The sequence below is a fragment of the Culicoides brevitarsis genome, chromosome 1, assembly GCF_036172545.1.
Source record: "Culicoides brevitarsis isolate CSIRO-B50_1 chromosome 1, AGI_CSIRO_Cbre_v1, whole genome shotgun sequence".
In the NCBI taxonomy this organism is placed as follows: domain Eukaryota; kingdom Metazoa; phylum Arthropoda; class Insecta; order Diptera; family Ceratopogonidae; genus Culicoides; species Culicoides brevitarsis.
In genome coordinates this window covers 31,698,625-31,726,283 of record NC_087085.1, presented here as the reverse complement: position 1 = coordinate 31,726,283, position 27,659 = coordinate 31,698,625, and the positions used below count along the sequence as shown (strand labels likewise).

Genomic DNA, 27,659 nt, shown 5'->3' with positions numbered 1-27,659 from the left:
TGAATATTGATTTCCTGCAAAACTGACCTGAACCAAAACTAAACCTATTTGCTATTTCAATCATCGTCAAAAGTTCATTTAATGGAATTTAATAAGCTTTTAATCCTCTATAAAATATAAATTGGTTCGATTCCTATTAACTTTGTCCACTGAATATGATACGGATGCCGTGCTATTATTGCTTTTAATACTTTGGTGCATTTCAAAGTCGCATTTGATACTAAATATTAACTCGGTGTACAATCGGCTTTTTATAATTGGAATTTATAAATGTTTTAATTCATGTGTTTGTGTGCGACAATAATTTATTTTATATTTTTATATTACGTGTGAATTTTGCGAAAAACATCGGATTTAAGGTTTCTATTTGTCAATAACACTATTTGAAAAAATGAGAAGTATGAAAATGATAAACGCCATGTTTTTGTTTGTTAGATCGTGTTTTGGCGGGAAATTAAAGCGTCATATTTTTAAAACATTAGAAAGTGTTAGAATTCAAATTTAATTTAATTATTTAAATAAATTAATTAAATTTAAAAATTAAAAAAAATTATTCCTGAATCCACTTTAAATATCAATATATTTTTTAACAAAAAAATTTTTTTAAATAGAAATCTCTTCTCTTTGTTTAAAATTTTTGCGAACCAAAACAAAAGAAAAAAACAATTTTAAAGCGCATAACAATGTTTATATTTAGTTCCGTGAATAAAAACAAAACCTCTTTTCTCATCCGAGTGCTTTTAATAATGCATCCGTTTCTTGCAATTAAAAGCTTTGTCGTGTAAAATGTTTAAACGCAGTTAATTCACACGATGCTCACAATTAATAGCGACAATTACACTCGACGTGAATTCATTTGTTTTGTTTATGCTTACATTAACACAAAAAAGCATTAGAAGCCTTTGTTGTTGTTCAAAAAAATGGAAAATCTTTTTTTTTTAAATCAAGATTTTCCATCCGAGTTAGTTTGTTTTAATTAAAACGTGATGTTTGGTTGTTTTTTGTACTTTTTATTCATTAGTAAAAAAAGGCTTTTGTGTTTTTTAGTTCTTGTGTAATTGTTTTTTCGAAGAAAAACTATTTATAAGTAATCTGTAGATTTATTTGTAATTGTGAAAAAAATCTTTGTTCATTATTTTTGCTTGTTCGTTTTAAAAAATTAAAAAGGTGAAATTAATTTTTTTTTGTGGAAATTTATACGATTGAAATGATTTTTGAAATTTAACTTTTAAATTCAAACTTATTTTACGCCCTCTAGTGAGGAGTTTTCACATCCTTTTGACATTAACTTAACATAAAACGCCATCTAGCGGCGGATATTAGAATTTTTATAACAATTTATTAATTTTTTTCTTGAAAGTGATTTAAAATAAAAATTTTCATTAAATTTCTACATTTTTTACCTAACTTTAATTTCATCAACTTAAATTCCGAGTAACAAAACAATCTTTAATTAATATCTCCTTTTCATAGCAAATCTTGATATCACTTCCATGCGATGGATTTCAATTAACAAATCAAAATTCAAAACGCCCAGCCGAAGAAATATCAAAGATGACAAACAAAAAACGTGAGTCGGTTTTATTTCATTCCAATTTAATATGTCGTAAGAAATTAATTAATTAAAATGACACATCCATTATTTTTGCGTGTAACGTGTGCCGTATAAATTGAATAAGAAGTGATAAGAAAAGAAAGATTAACGCTTCATATAAGGATTAGTGTTGGGGATTATTATGTCTTATACTTTAGTTCGGTCGGAGATGTGTTTGTTCCCAAATAATAAGTAAAGAGATAGCATTTGGTTCCAATTCACAAGGGTTATTATAAAGAAAATGACGTTCGCACAAACACACAGATGGCTTTGTAACCTCAGTCAGTGAAAGGGACAGGCAAAGAGAAAAATATTTTTTGACTTTTGTGTCATACAATTTTCTCTCTTTCGGTGTCTTTACTACAACTACCACCATTATGGGCAAAAACAAGAAGAATTGTCGTTCTTAATGATCATGATCATCAACATCTCCTCACACATGTCCTCGTTCTCGTACACATGCTTGTAAAAGTAATTTTATGGTCATTCCACAAATTTTATGTGTCACATTCGTTATCATTTTTGCCTGAAACACATTCGTTAGCAGGCATGAAGTACCACAAATACGACTCATAACTATCATCACCTACAATTATGAATTGAAATAAGGGACGAAATGAATTTAGGGAGGAGAATGAGAAAAACCAACAGAATTTTATAGGTTAAGATTTTTTCACAGCAGGAAAAAAGTCACATCTGGAAATCAATAAGAATCTCCGAATTTAAATTTTCATGAATTGCGTCTCTCGTTTGACTAAATGAATTGAGCGTCACTTTTAAAAAATGCCATGAATACAAACCAGACAAACGTGACAAAAATTTATCCCTTTTTCAACATTTTTTTTTAATAATTCATAACCCCGGAAAAATGTCTCTTTAGTTTTTGCCGTAAAAATATGCGAAACGTGTTAAGATAAACATAACCTGCGAATGAACGGAGACGATAGAATCGATAAAAAATGTTTAGCAGACACCGTAATGGAGAAGACGTGTTGATATTTGGGAAAAATCGATTTTTGTTAGAAAATTTATTAAAATGTCATACGTTTTACTTAGTTTGTGTTGAAAAAGTGACAAAATTACCAATTATGAGGTTTTCTTATTTTATTTAGTCGCAATTTTTATTTTATATTTTTTTTTTGCGTATTTCGAATTTAAATTGAATATAAAGCAAAGAAAAAAAATATTTAAAAAAAAAATCATTGAATTAAATTATTAAAATAAAAATATAAAATTTAAATTATTAATATATAATTTAATTAAAAAATCAGAAAAAATTACTTTTTGATTTTTTCAATTTTAATTTTAATTTATTAATTTTTATTTTTAAATTTATGATAAAATTTTATTAAAATTCAAATAATTTAGATTATTTGAAATTAAAATATTATTATTTCATTTTATTTTTTTAGATTTTAATTTTTTTGAATTAATTCATTTAATTTTTTAAATTTTATTTTATTTATTTATTTATTATTTTTACTTGATCTAAAATTGAAAAAAAAATTATTTTAATTTGAAATTATTTTTTTTTATTCAATTAATTTAATTTTTTATTTATTTTTTTTAAATTATAACTTTAAGAATTTTTTTCTTAAAATATTTAAATTTTATGTCACATTTAATTAAATCCATATTAATTTAATATGAAAATTAATTTTTTTCTAAATTTTAATAATAATCTAAGTTGATTTATATTTTTTAATTTAAAATCCAATAAAATGCATTTTCTGCACTAAGTCTACAATTTCAAGTACTTCAACACCCAATGACAAAGTAAAAGTATGAAACTTCGATGATTAATGCTGATCCGTCTGGAACGTTATTAACTTTTTCATTTATCTCTTGATCTACTAAGTTACGCTATTCAGTCGATGCTTTTACACAAATAAAAAAATCTTTTTTTTTTCACACAGAAAAATTACATAAAATTCTCTGCTGCTGCTGCAAATAAGAAGCTGCGAGCAAAATTTAATCGTTATTAATGTTCACACCACTCCTCCTATTTATTGTGACTGAGGAACATTGACTGCCCACATCATCATCGCCCATCATCATAATAATAATATCGTTGTAATAAAATAATGATAGTTGATGATGGCGTGTGAATTTTTCACAACTTTGTAATGTTTGTGGCTGCTTTGCACTCAACGGAGACCACAAAAAAAAGTTATTTATAAACTTTGTTGCCTGTACAAACCATCGACAATGGCCCGCATAAAAAAATGCTTCATTTTTTAACAAATGACGATAGAAAAACTTCGTATACGACAAACTATCTTTGTTCCACATTGTCCCAGAGAAAATTTATATTTTTTTTTCTTTCATGTAACCGATAAGGTTTGACAATGTTTTTTTTCTCTACAACAAAGTTTGTCTCATTATTGCCGATGTCGTCATTTGTGCAGCATCATGGACCGCTTCGGCAATTATTTCGTATCATCCTTCAAGGTTTTTCGGTCACCACAAATAAAGCAAAAAAAAAAAGGAATGTCTCATTATTATAATGAAATTAAAAATTAAAAAAGTTTTTTGAGGGTGCTTTAATTTGGTAACGAAACTTTATCTTTGACTCATTCATTATATTTTTTTTTATGAAAAAAAAAATACTTGGCAAAAAAATCTCAAAAGAAAATTATTAATTTCTGTGAAACTTTATTATTATTATTATGAAATATGAACTTGTTGAAGCCAAATAAAAAAAAACTTCTGAATTAATTCAATGCAATTATTTTCATACTGCAAGTTTTTGATCAAATTAACAGAAGAAGCAACAATCCGATTTTGCCACAAAATTCTACAATTTTTATACAAGTACTTACTTTATGTTTCATAATATCGCCCTAAAACCCAACTAAAAGCCACTAAAAACAAGAAATATGGTGTCTGTTAAACCAGAAGCACTCTCACTTTACATCATAAAATACATTTTTAGTATTTTTTTTTGCGTTAGCATTTTTTTCATTTTTTTTTTGCTGAAAGAAGATCTTTAATAAAAAAAAGGGATATAAAAGATTGAATGAAATTTCATCGCTTTAAGGACATTTTTTTGTCAAAACAAGTCACTTTCAACAAAAAAAAAACTTATTTTTTTAATTTAAAGAAAATTCTAACCTCAAAATTTTATTTAGATCTCATTAGGGATGTCAAGTATGAATATTTCACAATTTTGAACTCCTCATGATCAATTTTTTAAATAAAAATATTAAACTGAAAAAAATTGAGTGTTAATTTTTTTTTTTATTTTTTGAGCCACTCAACAGATTCTGACTTTTAAATGAAAAATTTTTTTCAGTTAGAACTTTCATCATCCACAAAATAAAAAATCATGTACATGACACAGACACCCATTTTATCATCTTCTTCTTCATTTATGTTCTTATCTCTGCTCAAGAACTTTATATATTTCTGAGACATTTCTCTTGGTTTGTTCCCTTAACATTTCTTTTGTTCATGCGATAAAAAATTTTTCATTTTTCTCATTTTCCTTCGTTTTGATGGCATTTTGGGATGAAATTGTTTTTTTTTAAACGTATCTTCAGCATTTTTATGGTCTTTATGATGCAATATGCCACCATAAACATGCGTTCAACCATCTTTATTGTACTTTTATCTCGTACAAGGGTTATGGATTGGATTTCTTCTGTTCTGTTTTTTTTTTAAGATTTTTTTTTTTTTGAGATATGGACAAAAGTTTTGTGCATGATGAGACAAATGCCGTATGCATCACAACTGGTTGTGTAATTTTAATATCGTATTTAATAAAAAAAGAAGAAAACCCTTCTGCGATGTCTTTATTTGCATACATAATTTATGAACTACATTTTTTTTTGTTTGAAAACTGAAAAGTGTGTTACATTGAATTAGTTGAAAGTGCGCTTCTCTATAAAATATTAAATTTAATTTTGTATGTGATGCACTTAACGCTCGTCATTATTTAATAGAACAAAAAAAGCGTTTCTATTGAATTTCACATACTCATCTTTTACTTGAATAAACATTTATGCATTTAATTCAAGGAAGATGCGGGAATTTTAAAATAATACAAAAAAATAATTCTTGTGATTTTTCAATTAATTATTATTTTAAAAAATTTATTAAAAAAATATAAAATAATTTAAAAAAAAATATTAAAAAAATTTAAAAAAAAAAAAATAATTGTTTAAAATATTTTATTAAAAAAAATTGATATAAAATTTTCTCGAAAAAAAAATAAATTGTTTAATTTAAATTTAATTTATTTATTTAAGATCTTTATTTAATTTAAAAAAATTATTATTAAAATTAATTTAAAAATAATTTAAAAATTAAAATAAATAAAAATAAAAAAAAAAATAAAATTAAAAAAAAATTAAAAAAATTTTTTAACATTTATTAAAAAATTGTAATAATTTTAAACTAATTTTTATCATAAATAATTTTATTAAATTTTTCAAATTATTTATTCAAAAAATAAAATAAACTTTAAAAAATTTCTAATATTTGTTAAAAATATTTTTTTTATTTATTACATTTTTGTTATTTATTTTTTATTTTCATAAATTTATTTTTTTTTTTTAAATTTTATTTCAAAATTCCCGCATTTTAAAGCAACGCGCAATTCTCAAGAGATAAAATTCAGAGTAAATATTATTTAATGTAAGTCTCCCATTCAAAAGCAAACACAAAATGCAGAATTATATTACGCTTTTCTTCTTCGTCTTCTCGCTTCTTCTCTTTTTTTTTGCAGTGTAACCCGACGACAATATTGAGTGAATTTTTTTTCTGTTTGAAATTGAAAAGCAAAGCAAAAGATGGAGAGAAGAAAAGGGAAGAAATGCATTGTTGAGATAAGAGTCATAAAATTTTTAAGTGTAATTCACTTAAGTAGGGCAAAAATGGTGCGAGTTGTAAAAAGGTTGCGATAACAGTGCCAAGCAGGAAGAAGAAGTTTTGTCAAGCCCATTAAAAATGTCATTAAGTTGCTTGACCAACAAAATTTCACTTCTCATCGACTTTTACAATCACTTGAATTTTCGGCTTTTATTTTTACTCACTGAACTACTTTTCGGCATGAATGTTAATAAATTCCGCTTGCTGCGTCTCTAACACGATAATAAATAGATTCATCACTTTCGCTTCATTAGACAATAAACTTTTCGGCTCACACACACTGATTAGCAGGATTTTGAAGGTCTTTCGAATTTTTTTTCTTTGTGGTTCGCGTCGAAAAAAGTGTCTGTCATTAAAGAAGTCATAAAAGAAAGCACGTTGCCGATAATAAAGTCACAACTTTTATTTTTCGTCATTAATTATTTTTTTGTGCGATCGTAATTTTAATGAATGAGGGAAGAAACAAGACGAAAACCATCTGTTTATCTCTCCTCAAAACTCAGGGAAGAAAAAAAAAGTTGAAAAAAATTCCTTGATATAAATCAATTCATCTCAATTACCCAGAATTCTTTTTGATCCCAACTGGCAAACAAATTTTTTTAGATACCAAAAAAAAAAATAGATACGAACCAATTTGGCAAAGAGGAAAATGGACAAGAAAAAACAAATAACCAAGTCGTAAATAAAGTAAAGTTCATTTTCGGCCTGTTTTGCTTTTTCTCATGGCACTGTTGTTACGGGTTTTTATTGTCATCCGCCATGAATGACCTAAGATTTATGCAGATGATCATGAGTTTTGAGGGTATTGATTTGACCTAATTTATGTACGTGGTAATTCCGATTTTTATTTTATGTATTTTTTTTTTGTCATGACGACATAAGGAAGATAAAAAAAACCGGAATCAAATTAAATGCGGAAAATTTTCCACTCTTCCTTATCTTTTTTTTTTCCTTCTTTTCTTCTACACGAATAATTGAACGACTTTTTGGGGGTACTTTAATTTTATTTATTTTATATCGTAACGAAATTAACGTAACAAAATTAAGCTACTCTTAATTTAATCTGTGTGTCCGATCACGTCAATTTAGAAATTTCTCCGCAGTAAAATACGTTGAGGAAGGTACAAAAATAGTAATTGACAAGGCGTGTCCACTCAAATGGAAAAATATGTCGCATCAGATACAAAAGTTTATTGTAGTTGATGATACTAAAGAATTTTTTCGAGTCGATGGTCTTTCCGAAGTTAACAAGATAAACTATTACGAACATGCTCAAGTTGGCTTAGAATGAAAACAGCACGAAAGAGTGTTGATGCACGTTGTTTTTCAAATTTAGTCAATGAAAAAGTTTTTTTTTGTTTCTTTCAATAGTAACTTTTTTTTTATCAAAATTTTTTTTTACCTTTTATATATTTTTGACAAAAATATATACTTTATAAAAAAATATTATTTTTTATGTTTTTGAATTTATTAATTAAAAACGGATAAATTTTATTTCAACTAAAGATGAAAATTAAAAAAAAAATTAACAAAAAAAAAAACATTGAAATTTAAGTTAATAATTTGCTTTTAATTTAATTTATTTTTTTAATTAAATTTAATTTTAATTTATTAATTTTTTGATGATCAATTTTTATTTTTTTTTTAATTAAAAAAAATATTTTTTTTTTCATTCATTTAAAATTGTTAAATATAAATTTTATTTTAAATATTAATAAGTTTAAAATTTTTTAAAATTCATAAATTAATTATTTTTTTTATTTTATTTATTTATAATATTTTTTTAATATTTTTTTATTCATTTCAAAAATTTTTCCAAAATTTTTATGAGGGGGGGCAAAATAAAAATTTGAAATTTTATTTTAATAAAAATTAAAAATTTAAAAAATCAAATTAATTATTTTTTTTTAAATTTTTTTTTTTAAAATAGATTTTTCAGAATATTCTTTTTATTTAAATAAGTTTTTTAGTAAAAATTAATTCAAAAAATTGAAAAAAAATTTTAATTTTATGAAAAATTGGAAAATTCAAGTTCAAATATTTTTTAAAAAAAATTAATTGAAAAGTTTTATTTTTTTATTAAAAGTTCGAAAATAACGAAAAACGGTGATTTTAAAATTTAATTTTTTTTTATTTTTATTGGATTTTCGACTTTTATAAATTAGGCATTTATTTATTTTATTTTTATTTATTAAATAATTTATTTATTTTTTTTATTAGTTTCTACAAAATTTTATTTAATTTTTAAAAATTGTTTTTTTCATAAATAAATTTACCTAAAAAAAAATTAATTTTAATTTTTAAATTTTTAAAAATATTTTAAAAAAAAATGATAAAAATATTGATTATTCAGTTGAACAAACATTAATTCACAGATTATAAAAATTGAAAAAAAGTAAAAAAATAACATTTTAATAAAAAGAAATTTTTCACTTTTCATATGTTCGAACAAAAAAAAACACATTATCTTTTAATAATAGTCATGCCTGCGAATCCACTGATATGATAATAAACACAAAAAAAAAACACATTTTACACTTTTTATGAGCACGAAAAAAAAATATGTTTTGCGAGAGCTGAGCGTGTAATAATGTTTGTCCACACAAATAACCACGAGCGCGCCAATAAATTTATTACGAGAATTGTTAAATTTATGTCTCATTTAAGGCGATAAATTTATTCACGGGCCTCTTGTACATACGTCGCATGTAATGATGTATGACTTGTTTGTTGCATCCACATGCGAAAATTGCACGTATTGGAAAATTTATGCTTTTGCGGTTTTAATGATGACTTTAAAACTGATTTCCCCTGGTGAACCGCATTATTATTTGTTTTTGCGTCGTCCTCGTTGAAAATATCGATGAATCATCGGAATTAAAAGGGAGACGAAGGAAATCGGAAAGTCGTTGTAAAAACTGTAATTTTTTTATATAAACTTGCGAGAAAGTAATTAAGCGAGATAATTTAATTAGCTTGAGACAAACTCGGTTGAATTATTTCTCTTTAAAAGTTTTTTTTTCTTTTTAATTAATCGGAGCATTGCAAGTAAGGAGTTATTTTTTTTCTTAACTTCGTGGTGCAATGTGCATTGAGAGGCAATGTTTTATTTAGTTTGTAGTCTTTGTTTCAACTCATCTTTTAAATGTCTCAAGCAGAAAAAAAAATCAAGTTTTAGCAGCAGCGACAAAAAACGATAGAAGAAAAACTTTTTAATGGCAAACAACAATCTTCTGTTCCACATTGAATTGCATTTTATTTTATGGAACACTTTTTTACAACAATTACTAACATATATAAATCACACAACTACACACACACAATTTATATTTTTGTTTCTCTCCCTAATGACTTTTATTTGTTAAACACTTCGTAAGTGGGTGAGGTAACTATTAAAATTAAAGAAAAAAAAATAAAAACATAAAATCAGAATTAAAGAACAAAAAACTCGCAAAGCTAAACAAATAAACACATTAACTCACGAAGAAGAAACTTTTGCAGTGTAAATTTATTGTAGCTTCATGTCGAGTTATGTTCTACTTGAAACCGCAGTGGGGCACTGTATCCGCGATAAAATGTTATAAACAAAAAAAGTTTGCAATTAAATTTTTAAGTTGAAAATTTTTGTTCTGTTGAATGTTTTACTTTATTTTTTTTCTTTTTTAATTAAAAAATTATTTTTTTCGAAGAAAATTTCAATGGTCAACATTTTTTTTGTTTTTAAATTGACAAAAAATTAAAAATCTTTCATCTTTTCCGCAATTCTTTAATTAAGACAATGCTTTCTTTGATATTTTCTTGGAAAGTTCTTGCGGAAAACTCATTAAATTTTCAATGGAAAAATAAAGTTCTTTAAACAAGAAAATAATAATAAAATAAAACAAAAGAAGAAAAATAAAATATCATTCATCTCATTTTCGTTTTTCATTATTATTATTTCATTTCGTGTTCACCAATGTACTTTTTTAATTAATCAAAAATTCTTTTTTGATCCTTTGACCACAAAGTAAGAAGAGAAAAAAAGAGACCGTTTGTTAACAGAAGTTTAATATTTTATTTTTGTTACATTTAATTTCCTGGATTGCATTTTCTTTCGTTTCAATGGAATTAGAAAGAGAAAAAAATTGAAACGAAAAAGTTTTGAGTCTTTTTCCTCATTAGAGGTTTAAAATAGAAAAATAAATCCTAAAAGTTGTTTTTTATAAAAAAAAATAAATTAAAATAAAATAATTTATGTTTTTCTAATTAGTGTTATTATTTTCTCTCTTTTTTTAATTCAAACAAAATGAATGTTGGCCAACAATCAGGAAATTGCTTTTAATTTTTTATGTGAACAGAAGCTTATCAATTTTTGCAAATCCTTTACTGTGAAATGTGGTAATCGCTCGTTATCTCACACATGCTTTTACCATTTTTTTAATCACGAACGCAAAAAAACTTAACAATTTCCTTTAGATTTTTTTCTCGTTTATTTTTTCGTGTGCTTAGGTACGAATGTAGGTACGAATGCGCTGACCAGAGTAAAGTATAAATCTGTATAAATTGGTTCGCATTTTGTAAAAAAAAAATATTTTGTTTTAGTTCATGTTGTGATGAGGTTTACCGCATATATGAGTTTTTTAAACGAAGCTAAAATTATAATTAAAATATATAAATATAAATATAAATATAAATATAAATATAAATATAAATATAAATATAAATATAAATATAAATATAAATATAAATATAAATATAAATATAAATATAAATATAAATATAAATATAAATATAAATATAAATATAAATAAATATAAATATAAATATAAATATAAATATAAATATAAATATAAATATAAATATAAATATAAATATAAATATAAATATAAATATAAATATAAATATAAATATAAATATAAATATAAATATAAATATAAATATAAATATAAATATAAATATAAATATAAATATAAATATAAATATAAATATAAATATAAATATAAATATAAATATAAATATAAATATAAATATAAATATAAATATAAATATAAATATAAATATAAATATAAATATAAATATAAATATAAATATAAATATAAATATAAATATAAATATAAATATAAATATAAATATAAATATAAATATAAATATAAATATAAATATAAATATAAATATAAATATAAATATAAATATAAATATAAATATAAATATAAATATAAATATAAATATAAATATAAATATAAATATAAATATAAATATAAATATAAATATAAATATAAATATAAATATAAATATAAATATAAATATAAATATAAATATAAATATAAATAAATATAAATATAAATATAAATATAAATATAAATATAAATATAAATATAAATATAAATATAAATATAAATATAAATATAAATATAAATATAAATATAAATATAAATATAAATATAAATATAAATATAAATATAAATATAAATATAAATATAAATATAAATATAAATATAAATATAAATATAAATATAAATATAAATATAAATATAAATATAAATATAAATATAAATATAAATATAAATATAAATATAAATATAAATATAAATATAAATATAATATAATTAAAATTATTTTTTTAAAATAAATTTTCTTTTGAAATATCTCCTAAAAATATGTGAGATTTCACAACAACTCCTGACTTAAATTTCCGTCCCCCATCTAGAAGCTAGATAAATATGTTGGTTGTGTACAAATGAGGAAAAGCCTTAACAGCAGAAAAAAAAAGTTTTCTGCTTGTTAGTGATTTATTTGTGATACTTTGTTACTTGTTTGACACAGAACTTTGTTACAAAAGTACGTAGGTTGAAGACCGTACGGAACGTGCTTTTAATTGAGATGATTAATTTTTTGCAGAGTTTAGAACGATCATGACATTTAAACATTTTTGTTTATTTACGATGGAGATCAACTTTTTTCCTGTTTCGTCACGAAAATGTTGTTTATTTAATTTATTGTGACATTTGAACAAAAAACAAATTAAAATTTGTCGAATTTTGACTTTTGATGAAAATTCAACTCAATATTGACAAATAATAGTTTAGGGAACTTAATTAAGTAAACAACGATAATTTATGTACTTACCAGAATATAAACACCGAATGGCATCACAACAACCGCAACAAGTAGATCAGCAATCGCCAATGACACGATGAAATAATTTGTTACAGTTTGCAGCGTTCGTTCTCGCACAACCGCCAATATGACCAGCACGTTGCCAAACAATGTAAATATCGGGAAAATTAACAGAATTAAAGCCCAGTAGTTGTAATTAACTGCAAGTGCAAAAAAAAAGTTGTTAGCATGTGTGACTTTGGTTTAATATTCGGTCGGGGAGGCACACTGGAGATAATAATGCACGTGTCGCAGACTAAACACGAGTTAATTTGGTAAACAAATCATAAATAATAATGTCGTGTCGTTAAGTGAATTCCAGCTGGGCGGTGTAAATATTATTCGATTTTTGTGACAGCCTTCTCTTGCATAATTCAGTGCTTCAGTTAGACACTTTATTTATTTACTGTAGAAAAAAAGGAAAAAAATATACGAGTAAATACCGTCATTAGTTGCGCGCATTGTGACAGTAATTGAACATCCTTTCTAGATAGCGCGCGAGTTATTTCGTTTCGGGAACGAACATAAAAACGAGAAAATGACACTCATTTACTATGAATAAATAAATTATTATTTATCGCCTTTGTACACAATAACAAGCTAAAGTATGATGACAGGGTACGACACAGGAGGACAATAATAACATGGAAGGTATTTAATTTTTGTTTTGTTGACGTTTGCTCTTGATTATAATTCAAATTGAGTTTTAGCGAGGATTTTTTTTACAATTTTCTTCGAATTTGTAAACTTTTTTTTATAATTTATTTATTTTTCATGGAAATTTATTATTTAATTTTTTTTAAATAATTTTTTTTAACAGACTATTTTTGTTTGTCAATAGTTTTCTTGTAAAATAATATTTATAGTTCAGTTCGTATCAGTGAACATCATCGGAAAATTTTTGCAACTTTCTCTGGTCGTAACCAATACTAATTGCCTTACGTAGCGCCAAAGTTAAGCAGTAAAAGCAATCAAGACTAATTTAAATTTAAATTTTATTTCTTAAATAAATAAATAAATATATTATTATTAATAATTAAAAAATAAATATTTTTTTTTTAAGTTAAAATTTTAAATATTTTAAATTAAATTATTTATTTTTTTATACCAACAATTTATTTTTTCAAATATAATATTTTTAAGTATTTATGAATTTCTGATGATTATTATATTTTTTTTAATTTTTACTTAGAATTTAATTTTTACTTAAGCATTTTTTTTCGAAAAAATAATTTTCCAATTTTAATAAAATTTGCTTTTTCAAGAATTTTTACCAATATCAATGATTTTTTTTACTTTTCATGTTTGGCGTATCATATTTTTCATTAAAAAAAAAAAATATTTTAAGAATTTATAAAACTGTAGAAATGTAAAAAAAATAATTATTTATTTTTTTTACTTTTCTATATTTTAAAATTTTTTTCGGCAATTTTTTTTTTATTTTTATTAATTTCTTTTAATAAAAAGAAAATTTTTTATTAATTTTTATTTCTTTCTTCAATTGATTTTTAATAGATTTTTCTCAACATTTCACAAAAATCGATTCATTTAATTTTCAAATTTTCTAGGTTTTTCCACAAAAATCATTTTCCAGATTTTTCTAATTTCTTGTTAATGACTTTCTATATTTAGCTCTAATAACAGCATAAACGTTCTTGATAGCTTTAATTAATTTACGGGGGAAAGGTTAATGGAACAAAACAGAAAAAAATGTTGTTTAATTAACACTTCCGATGTACATGTAACTGCAAATAGCACGAAATTATTTACTCCTAACAAAGGAATGAAAAAAATACGGTGACCATCTGTTGCAGATTTTTTTTTGTGACGTAAAAATTTTAAAACAAACAAAGTTATGATCAGAAAAATTTGTCTGGCTTTTAATTTTACTTCCAGTTTGTTGCTGCCAATATTGAATGAAATTTTATCACACAAAGTGCAATAACATTCGTCCCTATTGTCTGTTCCATGTCTGTTTACTTTAGTTTTCTATTTGTTTTCTCGCAGACTCCCTACTTTCGCAAAAATCAACAACAACATTTAATATTCATTTTTATGGGAGCTCACCGACGACGACGACGACATTTGTTTGTCATTTTGCCACCGGTCGCATTAATGTAAAAAAGTTATGAAGGCAAACACAAAAAGTCATCTCTAACGTTACGAAAGGTTAATTTTTGGGTGTTTTTCGGCATTAAATGTGCAAAAATTACACGCACTGCTTATTATTATAAATTGAAATTCCGACAAAAAGTTTCGAAAGTCCGAAAAAAAAGGAAACACGGTCTCTTAAATATTCATTGTTACTACGTTCGCATCAAATATTTATTCAAGAAAGAAAAAAAGAACAACACTCAACTCATTTGACAGTTGACAAACACTTTCATGGCCTGCATTTTAAATATTAACTTGAACAATGTCAAGGTTTGTGAGTTGTTATTGTTTTTGCTGTCTGACTTTTGGACGGTTTGTTTGAAAATATTTTATGGGTTCATAGAAAAACGAAAAAAAAATGACGAGACACGCAATAAAATCTACCGCGGCGGCGACGAGAAAGGAAGGACATCAATTTTAATTATTTCTGACAGACGCCTTACTTTCAAAGACGACCTTTATTAAGTTACAAAAAAGCGTCGAGAATTTTCATCGTCAATCATTGTCCATGAAAAACTGACAAAAAAAAAGCAACATGTGTTCAAAATGGGCACTTGTGCTCGTCTGCAAGTGCAATCATAATAATTTTGTCTGTATCGAACAATGTCTCTTCTTCTTCTTCTCTCCGATAAACATGACAACTGAGGCGAGCGAAAGAAATTTTTAATCAGATCAGCAAGTTTTGCACAAGAAAATTTTTCATCCTTGGGTTTTCTGCGAGTTTTGCATGTTTTTGTCCTATTTGGCAATTCAAAAAAGGCACAACTACAAATTTTACGAGTGTCATTACACGAAGTACTTGAGTGCATATTGTATCATTATAGTGAAGTAAAAAAAAACTATTGTCTGCGGCTTTACCTTCGAAAGTTGCATGCAGTACTACATGATAGTTTAAATAAGAAAATATCGACGGTGCAACCCGAAATAGTGCTGCAAAGTGAATCTCAAGGGAGTAAAAGTCTCAAGTAAGGTTACAAAAATGATGGATTTTTATGCAAGAGCGCGTTTTGCTTTTTTTATTGTGTCGTGTGAAAATTTTAAATTCGAAATTTTTAAATTTTAAAAGTTTAAGAAATATTTTTAAAATATTTTTCATTCAAGTTTATTTAATTTTTAATTTCCAAATTTAAATAAGTTTAAAAAAAAATTATAAATAAAATTTAAATAAAAATTTTTTTTTGCGATAAATATTTTTTTTTTTCAATTTAATAAAAATTGCAAATTAATTTTATTTATTGTAACTTTTACAAAAACAAGTCAATTTAATTTTTTTCTATGAATAATTTTGAAGTAAAAATAAAAATATTATCTTTATATTTTTAGCATATTTTTAATTAATAAAATTTTAATTTAATTTAAATTATTTTTTATTTATATTTAATTTTTATTCAATTTAATTTAATTTAATTTTAATTTCAGATTTAATGAAATAAAAAAAAATATATTAAAAATTTAATTAATTTAATTTTAAAAACTAATTAATTGTTACAATTTTTTATTTCATTTATTTATTTATTTTTTTTTTTTGAAAATTTTTAATCAATTTGATAATTTTAAAATTTATTATTTCACATTTTCAGAACATTTAATTAAAAAAAAATGTTCTAATAATTTTATATTTTTAAATTTAAAAAGATAAAAAAATTGTTTAAATTTATTTAAATAATTATTAATTAATTTAAAAATATTAATTAATTATTTTATTAATTTTAATTCAATTTTTTATTATTGATTTAAATTTAATGAATATTATTAATTTATTATATTTTTGAAAATATTTTTTTAAAATACTTTTATAACATTTTTTTAAATATTTTGAGAGACACCAATTTCCCACAATTGACATGAAAAATACCAAGAATCGCTTGCAATATATTTAAAAGAAACGCCGAGAACAATTTAATTTTCATGTCAATTCAACGAGGAATGTCGTGCGTTGCATCTCGTTGACGTTTCCAATTGCCTCCGAGAAAAGAAAAAAAATCGTTTCTTTGAATCGTAACAAAGCCAACAACGCGATGACAACATCTACGTCGAAGAAGAAGAAAAAAATTGTCATGCACGGATTTTTGTCTCGATGGGACTTTGAACGAGAATGACAAAAAAAAAATGAAAGATGACGCTTATTTCAAATTGAAGCCGCTTTTCCGTTTATTTACCGTGGTAACGATATTTTTATTTTATTTACTGTTGTCGAAGATGCAACAACGACGATCCTCTTAATTTTATGCCTGAATGAAATTTCGTGATGGTCATGATAAAATAATGGCAAAACTTTTGTCTTGCAATGCAGCGGCAATAACTGGTGCAATGCTGTATCCAAGCACGTAGTTTAAAGGTTTTCATGTCGTTTTCTCCTGTTTATCGTTGCACGAAGAAACGAAAAGGAGACGTTTTATGGGGCAAAATTGAATTTTTCAAGTGGAGACGCCTGGCTTGACGTGATATTAGCATAATGACACGGAATTTGTAGCAAACAAAGGACGATTTGTTCTGACACATCTAAACGTTGATACAACATTAAGTATTCAAATCCATTATTTTGTAGCAGTTGCGATAAGAATTAAATGAAAAGATTGGCTCGCGATAAGACGAGTGATTAATGAGTTTTCTATGTTCAGGCACTTGAATGGTTAAGGTGTTGTGTTGTAGAAAAACTGAAAAAGGTTCTTTTCAACAGCATTGCAAACGGAAATGTTAATTTTTGGTCGTTCGAGCTGGAAGGGATTAGCTTAAGTACGAATTTTGCGCCAAAACGACCGAATATTTATGTGTCGTCGAACATAAATTAGCATAAAAAGAGATTAAAGCGACTTACCTTCCTGCGTGTCGGGACAATTTGTCCCGTTCCCCATGCCGGAACAATTGAATGGAAGATTGCCGATTGAGCTCTCATTGTATCCGGTGCCGTTGACATTGTAAAAATAATTCTCAAAATCATCGAGAATCATGGCAAAATTTCCGCCGCCATTTACCTTCATCTCGTTCAGCTCCATGCCGCCATCGAACATGCCTTCCGTGTCGTTCGACGACTTCACTTGGTAGTACAACGAACTATTCGCTAACGAATTTTCATCTATCACAGCCGTGGTTGTTGTTGCATTTGTTGTCGTCGTCACAATGTCAGCTATCGACGACACAAATAACTCGGAAAAACTGGGTGTGGTCCGATTTTCATCCGTGGTCGTTGCCACAGTCGAAGTAGCAACGTCCCCGTACTCGTTATAGTCCATGTCGCGGTTGGCATCGTGATTTCCGGCATTGCCGCCACCCGTGTCGTCGAAAATTGGTCGTTGACTGAACAATATTGAGGTCCACGTGAAGTAATCTGGACTGTTGTTGTTGCTGTTGCTTTTCCAGATCTGCGAGTCATTTGCCATACTTTTGCTCGTTTTTCGCACTTTTTCACAAATTCTTCACTTTTTTGTAATTTTTTTTTTTTTTTTTGTTATTGCTACTTTTTATTTGTCTCGCAAAACATTTTGTGTTTTTTTACTTTCTAAAGCAGACAAACAAAATTTATTTTAAAGCCATTAATTTAATTCATCTCCGTTTTAAAAGCATTTTTCCATCGTTTACATCGTGCTTGAAATTTTTATTGTGCGAATATTTTAATGTCTATTTCCGTACGTTTCGAAATTGAATTAGTACCGCGTTAATTAATGGAACGAAAATTATTCAGGAGGAGAACGAGTCGTGTTAAATTTATTTGAAAAATTATTTTTTGAAGAAAAACACGAAATTTTGACGAAAAATGTATGAAAAGCTAATAAAATATTATTTTAGTGTTGTTTGTGCAAAAAAAAAATAATAAAATAGAGAAAAAATGGAGCAACATCAGTACAAAATTATCATGATGATGAATTGTATTCATATCAAATTATAAGTGTCTTGTGCGTGTGGGACGTCTGCTTGTCTTTTTATTATGCAAACGCGTGTCTTCCTGTCTCTCATGTGAGTGCTGGCAAACATTATCACTTCCATTTTGTTTTATTGCAATACTTTTTTTTATTATTATATTTGTATTTTTTGCGTCTCCGGGTTTTTTTTTATTTTTCTCGCACTTGACACGAGACTTTTCTTCGTTATTGGTATGTGGCTTATTTATTTTTCCTTTTCTCGTACTGTGAAAAATTTGTGTTTTGCAAGATTTTTACCTTTAATTTATTAAAGAAAATATTTTAAAAAATTTCAAAAAAAAAAAATTTTTTATTAAAATTATTTTAATTATTTATTGAATTTTTTTTTATTAAAAAAATATTTTAGCAAAATTTTAATTTTTTATTATTTTTTTAAAAGCTAAAATATTGAAAAATTTTTAAAAATATTTTTTTTTATATTTAGCTTGTTAAAAATTATTTTTTAAAAACATTATTATACTTTTTATTTTGATTTTTATATTAATTTAAAAAAAGTAATTTAATAATTTAAAAAAAAATAAATAAAATTTAGAAATACTATAAAATTAAAAATAATATAATATGATATTTAATAAAATAAAAAATTGTTGCAAGAGAAGTAAATTATAAAGCAATATTTTTTTTTTTAATTAATGAATTAAAATACTGTAATGAAATTCGTGTTTGAGAAATTGATATTTTTGATTTTAAAATTGTATGTAATAAAAATTAAAATAATAAGTAAAATTTATAAAAAAATTATTTTTGCTTAAAAAAATAAAAAAAAATATTTTTGCTAAAAAATTAGAATTTTATGATTTTTTAAAATTATTTTTAAAATTTAATGAAAAAAAATTAAAATTATGTTTGCTGAAAAAATTAATATTCATCGAAAAACAAAATGAAAGAAAATTTTTAAAATTCTTATTAATTATTATTTTTGTAATATTTACACCTCATTTTATTATTTTTTCTGAAAAAAAAAAAATAAATTCCTTGAATGTGAATTTTTTTAAATTTCAGAAAACACAAATTTTTCACAGTAACTCTACCACCCTCAATGAAATTGATATCAAAGAAGTATTTTATTATAACATTTTATTTTATTTTCATTATATTATATAATATTTTATGATTATTGCTCGTTAAATTATATGTCTCTTTGATTATGTGTGGCATGTTTACGATTCTTTCTTTCTCCATTCTCGTAGTTTTCTTTCATTGATTTCTTTAAACAGTAGAAAAAAAATTGCTTTTTGCCAAAACATGTCAAAGTAAAATTTTGACAAATTATCGTAACAAACTAATCAAAAGCGGCATTTTAATAAATAAATCATTCAGTCTGCCGAGTGAATAAAGGATAAAGTTCTCCAATTGTTGCCGAAAATTGTGTAAATATTTTCGTGTATTGTGCTCCGGAACATTCAATTCGAAAAGTTGTAAACATCCTTTTCATCATCAACCAACAATATCTCCAAAGATTGTTTATTCCCCGAACGAGATATGTCAGTATCCGTTTCGCAATGAAAAGAAATTTTGTGGTCTCTCATCATATTTTGCAAAAGATGAAAATGATAAATAACAATCGTATTCATGAAATTATTCAATCAGAAAGACCAAATAAACACAATGGAAATATCATTTATTAGGACTTTTCATGGGAAAATAGACATTTTAATGTTGCACAATGAGCATCCAAGCATGATCTAAACAGGCAGAAATTTAACAGAAAAAAATTATCTAGAGACTTATTATGCGGTAGAAAAGTTTACCAGTCGAATCATTCTTAAAGCTGAATTATTTCCACAAGTGTTGACCTAAATTTCGACTTTAACTCGGTATGACTTGTCTACAATTGCCGTCTATTTATACGGGCCGACTGAATAAAATATTTGATATTTAAAGTATTACTTATGTAATAAAACAGAGATGATGAGCTTTTTGAATGCTTTTCGGAAGATTTACTTCTTTATTCTGTACATTCACGTATGAGATGACGTTGTTTTGATGTCTGCAGCCGAAGTTTTATCTGTAAAGAAACAAGAGAAAAACAGGAAAATTATTAGCATACACGAATAAAATGTATCGATTTCTCGAAAACAAATAAAAATAAAAACTTTGAAAGAGGTAAATAAATATGAATAGCAAATATACGTGACAAAAAAATTATTTTTGTTGCTTTTCTGCATATTTAACTGTAAAAAATTATTTTTTGTTAACAAAAAAAAATTGAAAAAAAAAAATTATATTAAAATTCAAGAAAATTCAGAATTTTTTTTAAATATAAATTTTAAATGTTTCTTTGAAATAAATTTTTTAATTACTTTAAAAATTAAATTTATTTAAATTAATTTTTTAAAAATTTAATTAATTAATTTATTTAATATTTTATAAATCAAAATAAAGTCAAAGCCCAGTCCACATTTTGAAATTTCTTTACAGTATTTAGTTTAAATTTAGCTCACTTCATATTTGGATTTTGCTCCAAATCGATAATTTTTTTGATATTCATAAAATAAATTCTTAATTTTTGTCCCAAAGTACATTTTAATTTTTTTCCCAATGCACATTTTCAAAATCTTTTAGAGCTTTTAATTAAATTTTGCCTAGAAGTACATTTTTAGTTTCAATTCCATTTTAAAATTAAAGTTTTTGTCCTAATCTACATTTTGAATTAATGTCCCACAGCTTGTTTTGATATATTTTGCCCCAATGCACATTTAAAATTTCTTTCGTTTCTTTGCCAGTTTAAATTTAGATTTTTCTCAATTTATGTCATATATTCTCATCTTAATGCATATTTTGAACCTAATTTGGTCCAATCTAATTTTTTAATATTATTTGCCCAATGCACATTTTTAAATTTCCCTTCATTGTTTAAATTAAATTTATTTTTAAAAAATTATTTTTTTTTAATTTTCATCATAAATTCTCAACCTAATGCACATTTTAAACAAAATTAAGACCCAATGCAATTTTTTCAAATTTTGTCCCAATGCACATTCAATGAATTTTAAACTTTTTTAAGCGAAACACAAATTCCTCACAAAGCAATGAACCACGCTTCCCAACATTTATTTGAATTTTTTTTTCGCTTTGAAGTGCAATCATTGCAGGAAATTGTGCATGTTTATTGCCAATCTTAAATTCTCATTTGTGCAAAAATATTGTATGCACTTATTATTATTATAAATATGTATAAAGGTTAGGTGACACAGAATGTTATTTGAATTTCTTTGGCATGACACAAAATTGCACCATGGAGCATGGAGGACGGAGAGATTGCAAATAATTGCGAACCATAAAGCGTGATTCGCATCCGACGGCAACATGGAAACCCCATTAGAAAAATTTCCTGCACATATTTCTCGTTTTTTTTTTTATTTTTTACTCGACACGACAAACGACATAGACACACACAAATGGCACACATAAATCCCGACAAATGAAAATTTTAAATAAAGCACCGAACGAGGGAGAGTAAAAGTTGCTGCCTTCGTTGTTTACAATTGTCACAATTTTTTATTGTTACATGTTTGCAATTTTCTCACATTTTTGCACATTATAACGACAGAGACACAATAAAGGTGATAATGTGCACTTGCACCGAACTTTAACATGAAATTTCACGAAGACGACAGGAAAATATTCGAGCAATTTGTAATAATTTGCAGATCGTTAATGAAAACGGAAGACAGTAGTTGCTGTTACAATAAACTGTTGCCGATAAGACACACAACAAAAAAAAATCTGTTGGAAAATCCGTGATAAAGCAATTTTTTCTATTAAATTTCCTGTTTATACTCAATTTCCTTGTTGATATCAAAACACATCATTTTGTTCACATGAATACACGAGCAACAATAAAAGAGACGAGGAGACGAGCGAAAAAAGATGCCAAAAGCAACACAATGATATTATGTGCTGTAATATAAACATCGGCAAGATATATAGAATAAAAACCTTGTTTCGGCTTCAATCTATTTCATCATTGTTTACTCATCCTGATATTATTATTTTTTCAGTTGGCCATGATGATGATGATGATGATGACGATGACGATAATAACAATGTAGAACAAATCGATTTTTCACAACTTTTCACAAAAATAAATATGCAAATAAGGGTACCAAACGAAGTAGATGGAGCTACTTAAAATTGATCCAAACTTTTTTTGTCTTCATTTTGATAAGAAGTAGAGCAAAAAATAAATAAATAACCTCAACTTGAACCAAATTGAATATTATTATCTTTTTTTACTACTAGTCTTCTGTAGTATTTTTTTTTGTTTCGATTAAAAAAATATTTTCGATTTTTTTTCCGTATTTTAAAATTACTTATTTTAATTTTTTTTAAATTTAAAAATATTATTTTATTTAATTTTAACTTTTAATTTTTAACGATTATTTAAAAATTATGAAATATTTAAAAAAAATATTTAATTCTTAAAAATTATTTTGCTTTTTTACTCAAAAATATAAATAATTATTTTATTTTATTTAATTTTATATAAATTATTTTCATTTTTTTGTTTAAAAAAAAATTATTTAAAAAATATTAAATTCCTAAAATTAATTATTATTTTTTTTTATTTAAAAATTATTATTAAAAATTTAAAAAAATTTGGATTAAATAAATTTTTTTAATTACCTTAGGTATTTAATTTTTCGAAAATAATTTTAAATTTATTTAAAAATATTTTTTTTTATTTAAAATTTAAATAAAAGTTTTTAAAATTAAATCAACAATTTAATAATTATTTTAATTATTTTAAAAATTTTTTAAAATGAATTTAATTAAAAAATAGTTTTTAAATTGTGAAAAAAAAATTATTTAAAATTATTTGATAAAAAAAACAAAAATATTAAATTAATTTTTTTTTTATTTTTTAAATAACATTTAATTTTTTATTTTGTCACATAAAAACCGCTCAAGCTAAATTTTTATTTTTTTCTTGTGACAGTAACAATTATGTCAACATCTGAACGAATCAACAAGAGTTGAACAAGAGACATGTGTCTACGTGGGAGTTCCCAAAGTGGCTTGTTTTGTCATAGCGACAGATGATCGATAGGAGAAAAACTTGAAATAGAATTTAAAAATGTCTAAATTGAATTTGGAAATGGTCACATAAGGGTTCTCTCGATAAGTAGGTATTCACTTAATGAAAGCACATGGGCTAAAAATAAAATTATAGGTCATCCATCTTTTTTAACAGGATTTTTTTTCTTTTTTTTTCTCTTGTAGCACTCAAGATGGTCTTACAATAAAGTCAACCAAGAGACGAGAAAAGAAGAAAAAATTGATATAAAATAAACTTCAAATAAAATGTAGTGGAACAAATAAATGGCAACCACCTCGTGTATTTTCCATTTTTATTACGATTTTTTTTTTCTGTTCTACATATTTTCATAAGAAAAGAGAAAATTTACGATTTTAACCATTTTTAATACCAAAGCTGGAAAACAGATGTTGCACAAGACACAAGAAAAAAGACGCTAATACTCATAAATAATATTTAGTCCTCGTATCTAAGGAGATTCACAAAAAAAGTACCAAATTGAAGGAGAAATGATGGCTTGTCTACAAGAATGCCGTAAAGTAGACGTTTCACATCATCGTTTGTTCGAGTCTGCTTCATTTCACTCGCACACCTTCCTTCGGTAAATAGAATAAAAATAAAGGTGAACGACGTCCAGATATAACGTTATATTTGACTCATAAATATTAATTTGTGAATCGTAAAAAATGCACGATCAATAACCGACCGAACAAAGAAAACGAGTGTTCAGATAAAATATTTATTATCGACCCATCGGTGTCTTGTATTTTTTGCTAAATTGGAGGAAATTTTGATGAAAAAAAACTTTTTTACTTTAAGATTTAATATGAGAAAAAATTAAATTATTTTTACGCACAAAGCTTTTATCATAAATTTAAGAAAAATATTAAGTTGTGCAAAATTAAAATTCTAAAAAAATTTAAGTTTATTATTTTGTAATAAAAAAAAAAAAATAAAAATATTATGTAAAAAATAATATTAAATTGATGAATTAATTAAAACTCAAATTTATTAAATTTAATTTTAAAATTTTTTAATTAATAATAAAAATAAAAAATTTTTAAAATTAATTTTATTTTAAAAATGTTAAAAATTCAAAAACTTAACAATTTTTTACTAATTCTTATGTTTGAATTATAATATTTATGTATAAAAATCAAATTAAGAAAATATTACTTAAAATTTTTAATTAAAATTTAATTAATTTTTTTGCAAATTAGGCTTAAAAAATTAAGATTAATTTTTTAAAATTAATTAAAATATTTTTTTAGAATAATTAATTTAATTTTTAAAAAATTAAAAAAAAATATTTAGTTTTTATTTATTTTTTTTTTATAAATTTTTGACTCAATTTCCTTTCTTAAATTTTTTAAAATAAATTTATGGTAAAAAATCATATATTTCTTCAAAAAAAAAAATAATTTTAAGAGAAAAATTGTGATTTCATGCCTCGACATTACCGCGCAATTGTTCCAACTTTTTCAATATTGCATAATTTTAATTACTACTCTCCTTCGTTTGCTTTTTCTAATTTATTTTCTTGTCTTGCAACATTTTCTTTCATAAAAAAATTAAAATTACTTTTGCACTTTCCGCCGCTGAAGATTGCATTAATTTGTGCAAAAGCGAGCGAAAAGAGATAAATCGTGTTACAGTGCCAAGCAGAGCTATCACATGACGTGTAGAGATTATAAAGTGTCTATTATTATTATTTCTCGCAAGTGATAGCTCTTAATGAAATTCGCAAGACGAATGTGTCGATCTCCTCTTTTTTTCGCTCGTGCTTGTGTCGTGTCGTGCCGTGAGGAGGCAATCGGAAGAAGAAGAGGAAAATCGCATTAAGTAATCCTCATTTATGGAGTCTCTAATTTAATAAGATGAATAACCTTGTTTAATTCCGTCGCTCTGTCGTCCGTCGTCCGTCGTCGTTGTCGTCGTCGTTCGGAATGACAACCACGTATACGTGACGTGCGCGGGTCAAACCGTTCGTTCACTAATTCCACCTTATTCAATTTATTGGGCCATTCGACGTTGTCAATACGTGATATAAATGGGATACCGGAGACAACGGAACGATAAAACATAAATTAATTGAGTTTGTCCGGCTCAGTTGAGTCAAGTATCTGTGCGTGTCTTTTATGTTTTTTTCGCTACTGAAGCTTTATTTAATGCAAAAGCCATTTTTTCCCTTAAAAACCCCAAAAAAATCCTTTTAGAGCGCATTTTTGACTTATCGCTTTCAAGTTTTATTTTTGCCAAGTTGTAGTTTTTCGTCTAGACACAATTTCCTGACAACCGACAAACAACTCGGCATTTTTTTTTATTGTGTTCGATCGGGGAACAAAAAAAAAGAACTATTTTATTTATACAACAACATGCCGTAACACATGTTTAGATAAGTAATAGAATTATGGGGATAGTGACACGTTTTGCTATATTAATACCGCACATCGTGTTCGGGGTTTTTTAGGCATGTGTGTTGGTATTTCAATGAAAGTGTCGCTTTTAGCTACAATAATAAATAAATAAAAAATGCATGGATTTGCTTTGTTATATTGCTTTTTTGGTGTCTGTGTGAAATTCGAGAAATTTGATAAAATTGTAACTTTTTTGACAAAAAATTTTTAATTATAAAAGTCAGATTTTTTTTAGCTCTTCATTCGTTTTAGTTTATTAAATTATATATAATTCCTTCAAATTATTATCAAAATAATTTAATTTAAAAATCAGATAATCATTATTATTTTCAAAAAAAATTAAAAATATGTCAAATTTTTAATTTTATTTTTTTTTTAATTTTTAATTTTCATTAAACTTTAATTTAATATTGAAATATAAAAATAAATAATTAAGATTAATTGAAACTGAACTATTTTTTTAATCAATTTATTTTATTTAGAGTTAAAAAAAATATTTTCAAAAAACTATTTAAAAAAAATAAATAAGTTAATTTTAATTAAATTATAATTTTTTTTATAAAAATTTTATTTTAATTTATAACTTTTAATATTAATATTTAATTAATATTTTTAATTAATTAAAAATTAATTAAATAAAATATTTATAAAATAAATTTAAAATATTGAAAAAAAATAATAAATGTCTTAAGGCTCAATACAAAGGAATTATTTTTAAACATAAAATAATTAATTAGGTATAATTATAATTAAAAAAATTGTTAAATATCGATGAAATGCTGTAAATAAAATTTTTTAAATAAAATGAGTTACCTATATTTAATAAAATTTAGGAAAAATATCTGAAATTTATGAAAATAAAAAAATATATTAAAATCGTCTCAAAACATTAAACACAGATTTTGATATTTTAAACAAGATATAAAAAACTGCGTAAAAAATACTTGAAATTTCAAATGTTAAATATTTAATCGATATTGTTTAAATTTATATTCAAAATTTAAATTTCGGGTGAATTCCTGATATTTTTGTTCGAAGGCTTAGCTCAACTTGATTTTGAAATAAAAATTTTGGAGACTTGAGCTAGCTTTCATGGAGAGATTTAATTAATTAAAACTTAATTAAAAAAATATTTTTAAAATAGCTTAATGGATTTAAAATATGAAAAAAAAATCGAAGATGTCTAAGAGCTCAATGTTAAGGATTTTTTTAACATTAAATAATTAATTAAATTTATCATTAAAAAAAAAAATGATAAATATCGATGAAATGTTTTTTTTAAATAAAATGAGTTATATTTTATAAAATTTATGAAAAATAACTGAAATTTATGAAAATAAAAATAAAATTTAAAATTGTCTCAAAATATTAAACACAAATTTTGTTATTTTAAAAAATAATAATGTGAAAAAATTCAAAAAAAACTTTCTAAAACCACACAAAAACGGAACTCAACTCATTTCACGGACATTTTTTATCATTATTTGTATTTATTTTCACTTAACTACAAAAAATATTCTCTCTGG

The 27,659-nt window shown here is 24.3% G+C and overlaps 1 protein-coding gene across 1 annotated transcript in view; it reads right to left on the bottom strand.

The window, feature by feature from the left end:
- LOC134838301 (dopamine D2-like receptor) overlaps nt 1-20,653 on the bottom strand; it is an 85,051-nt gene extending 64,398 nt beyond the window's left edge. The window contains exons 1-3 of the mRNA XM_063853801.1: nt 20,427-20,653; nt 17,574-18,254; nt 12,572-12,762 (exon numbers count right to left, since the gene is read on the bottom strand). Coding sequence (XP_063709871.1) covers nt 12,572-12,762; nt 17,574-18,135 — 753 coding nt within the window. The 5' untranslated portion in view covers nt 18,136-18,254; nt 20,427-20,653. The remainder of the gene's footprint in view (nt 1-12,571; nt 12,763-17,573; nt 18,255-20,426) is intronic.
- Nucleotides 20,654-27,659: the final 7,006 nt, after the last annotated feature.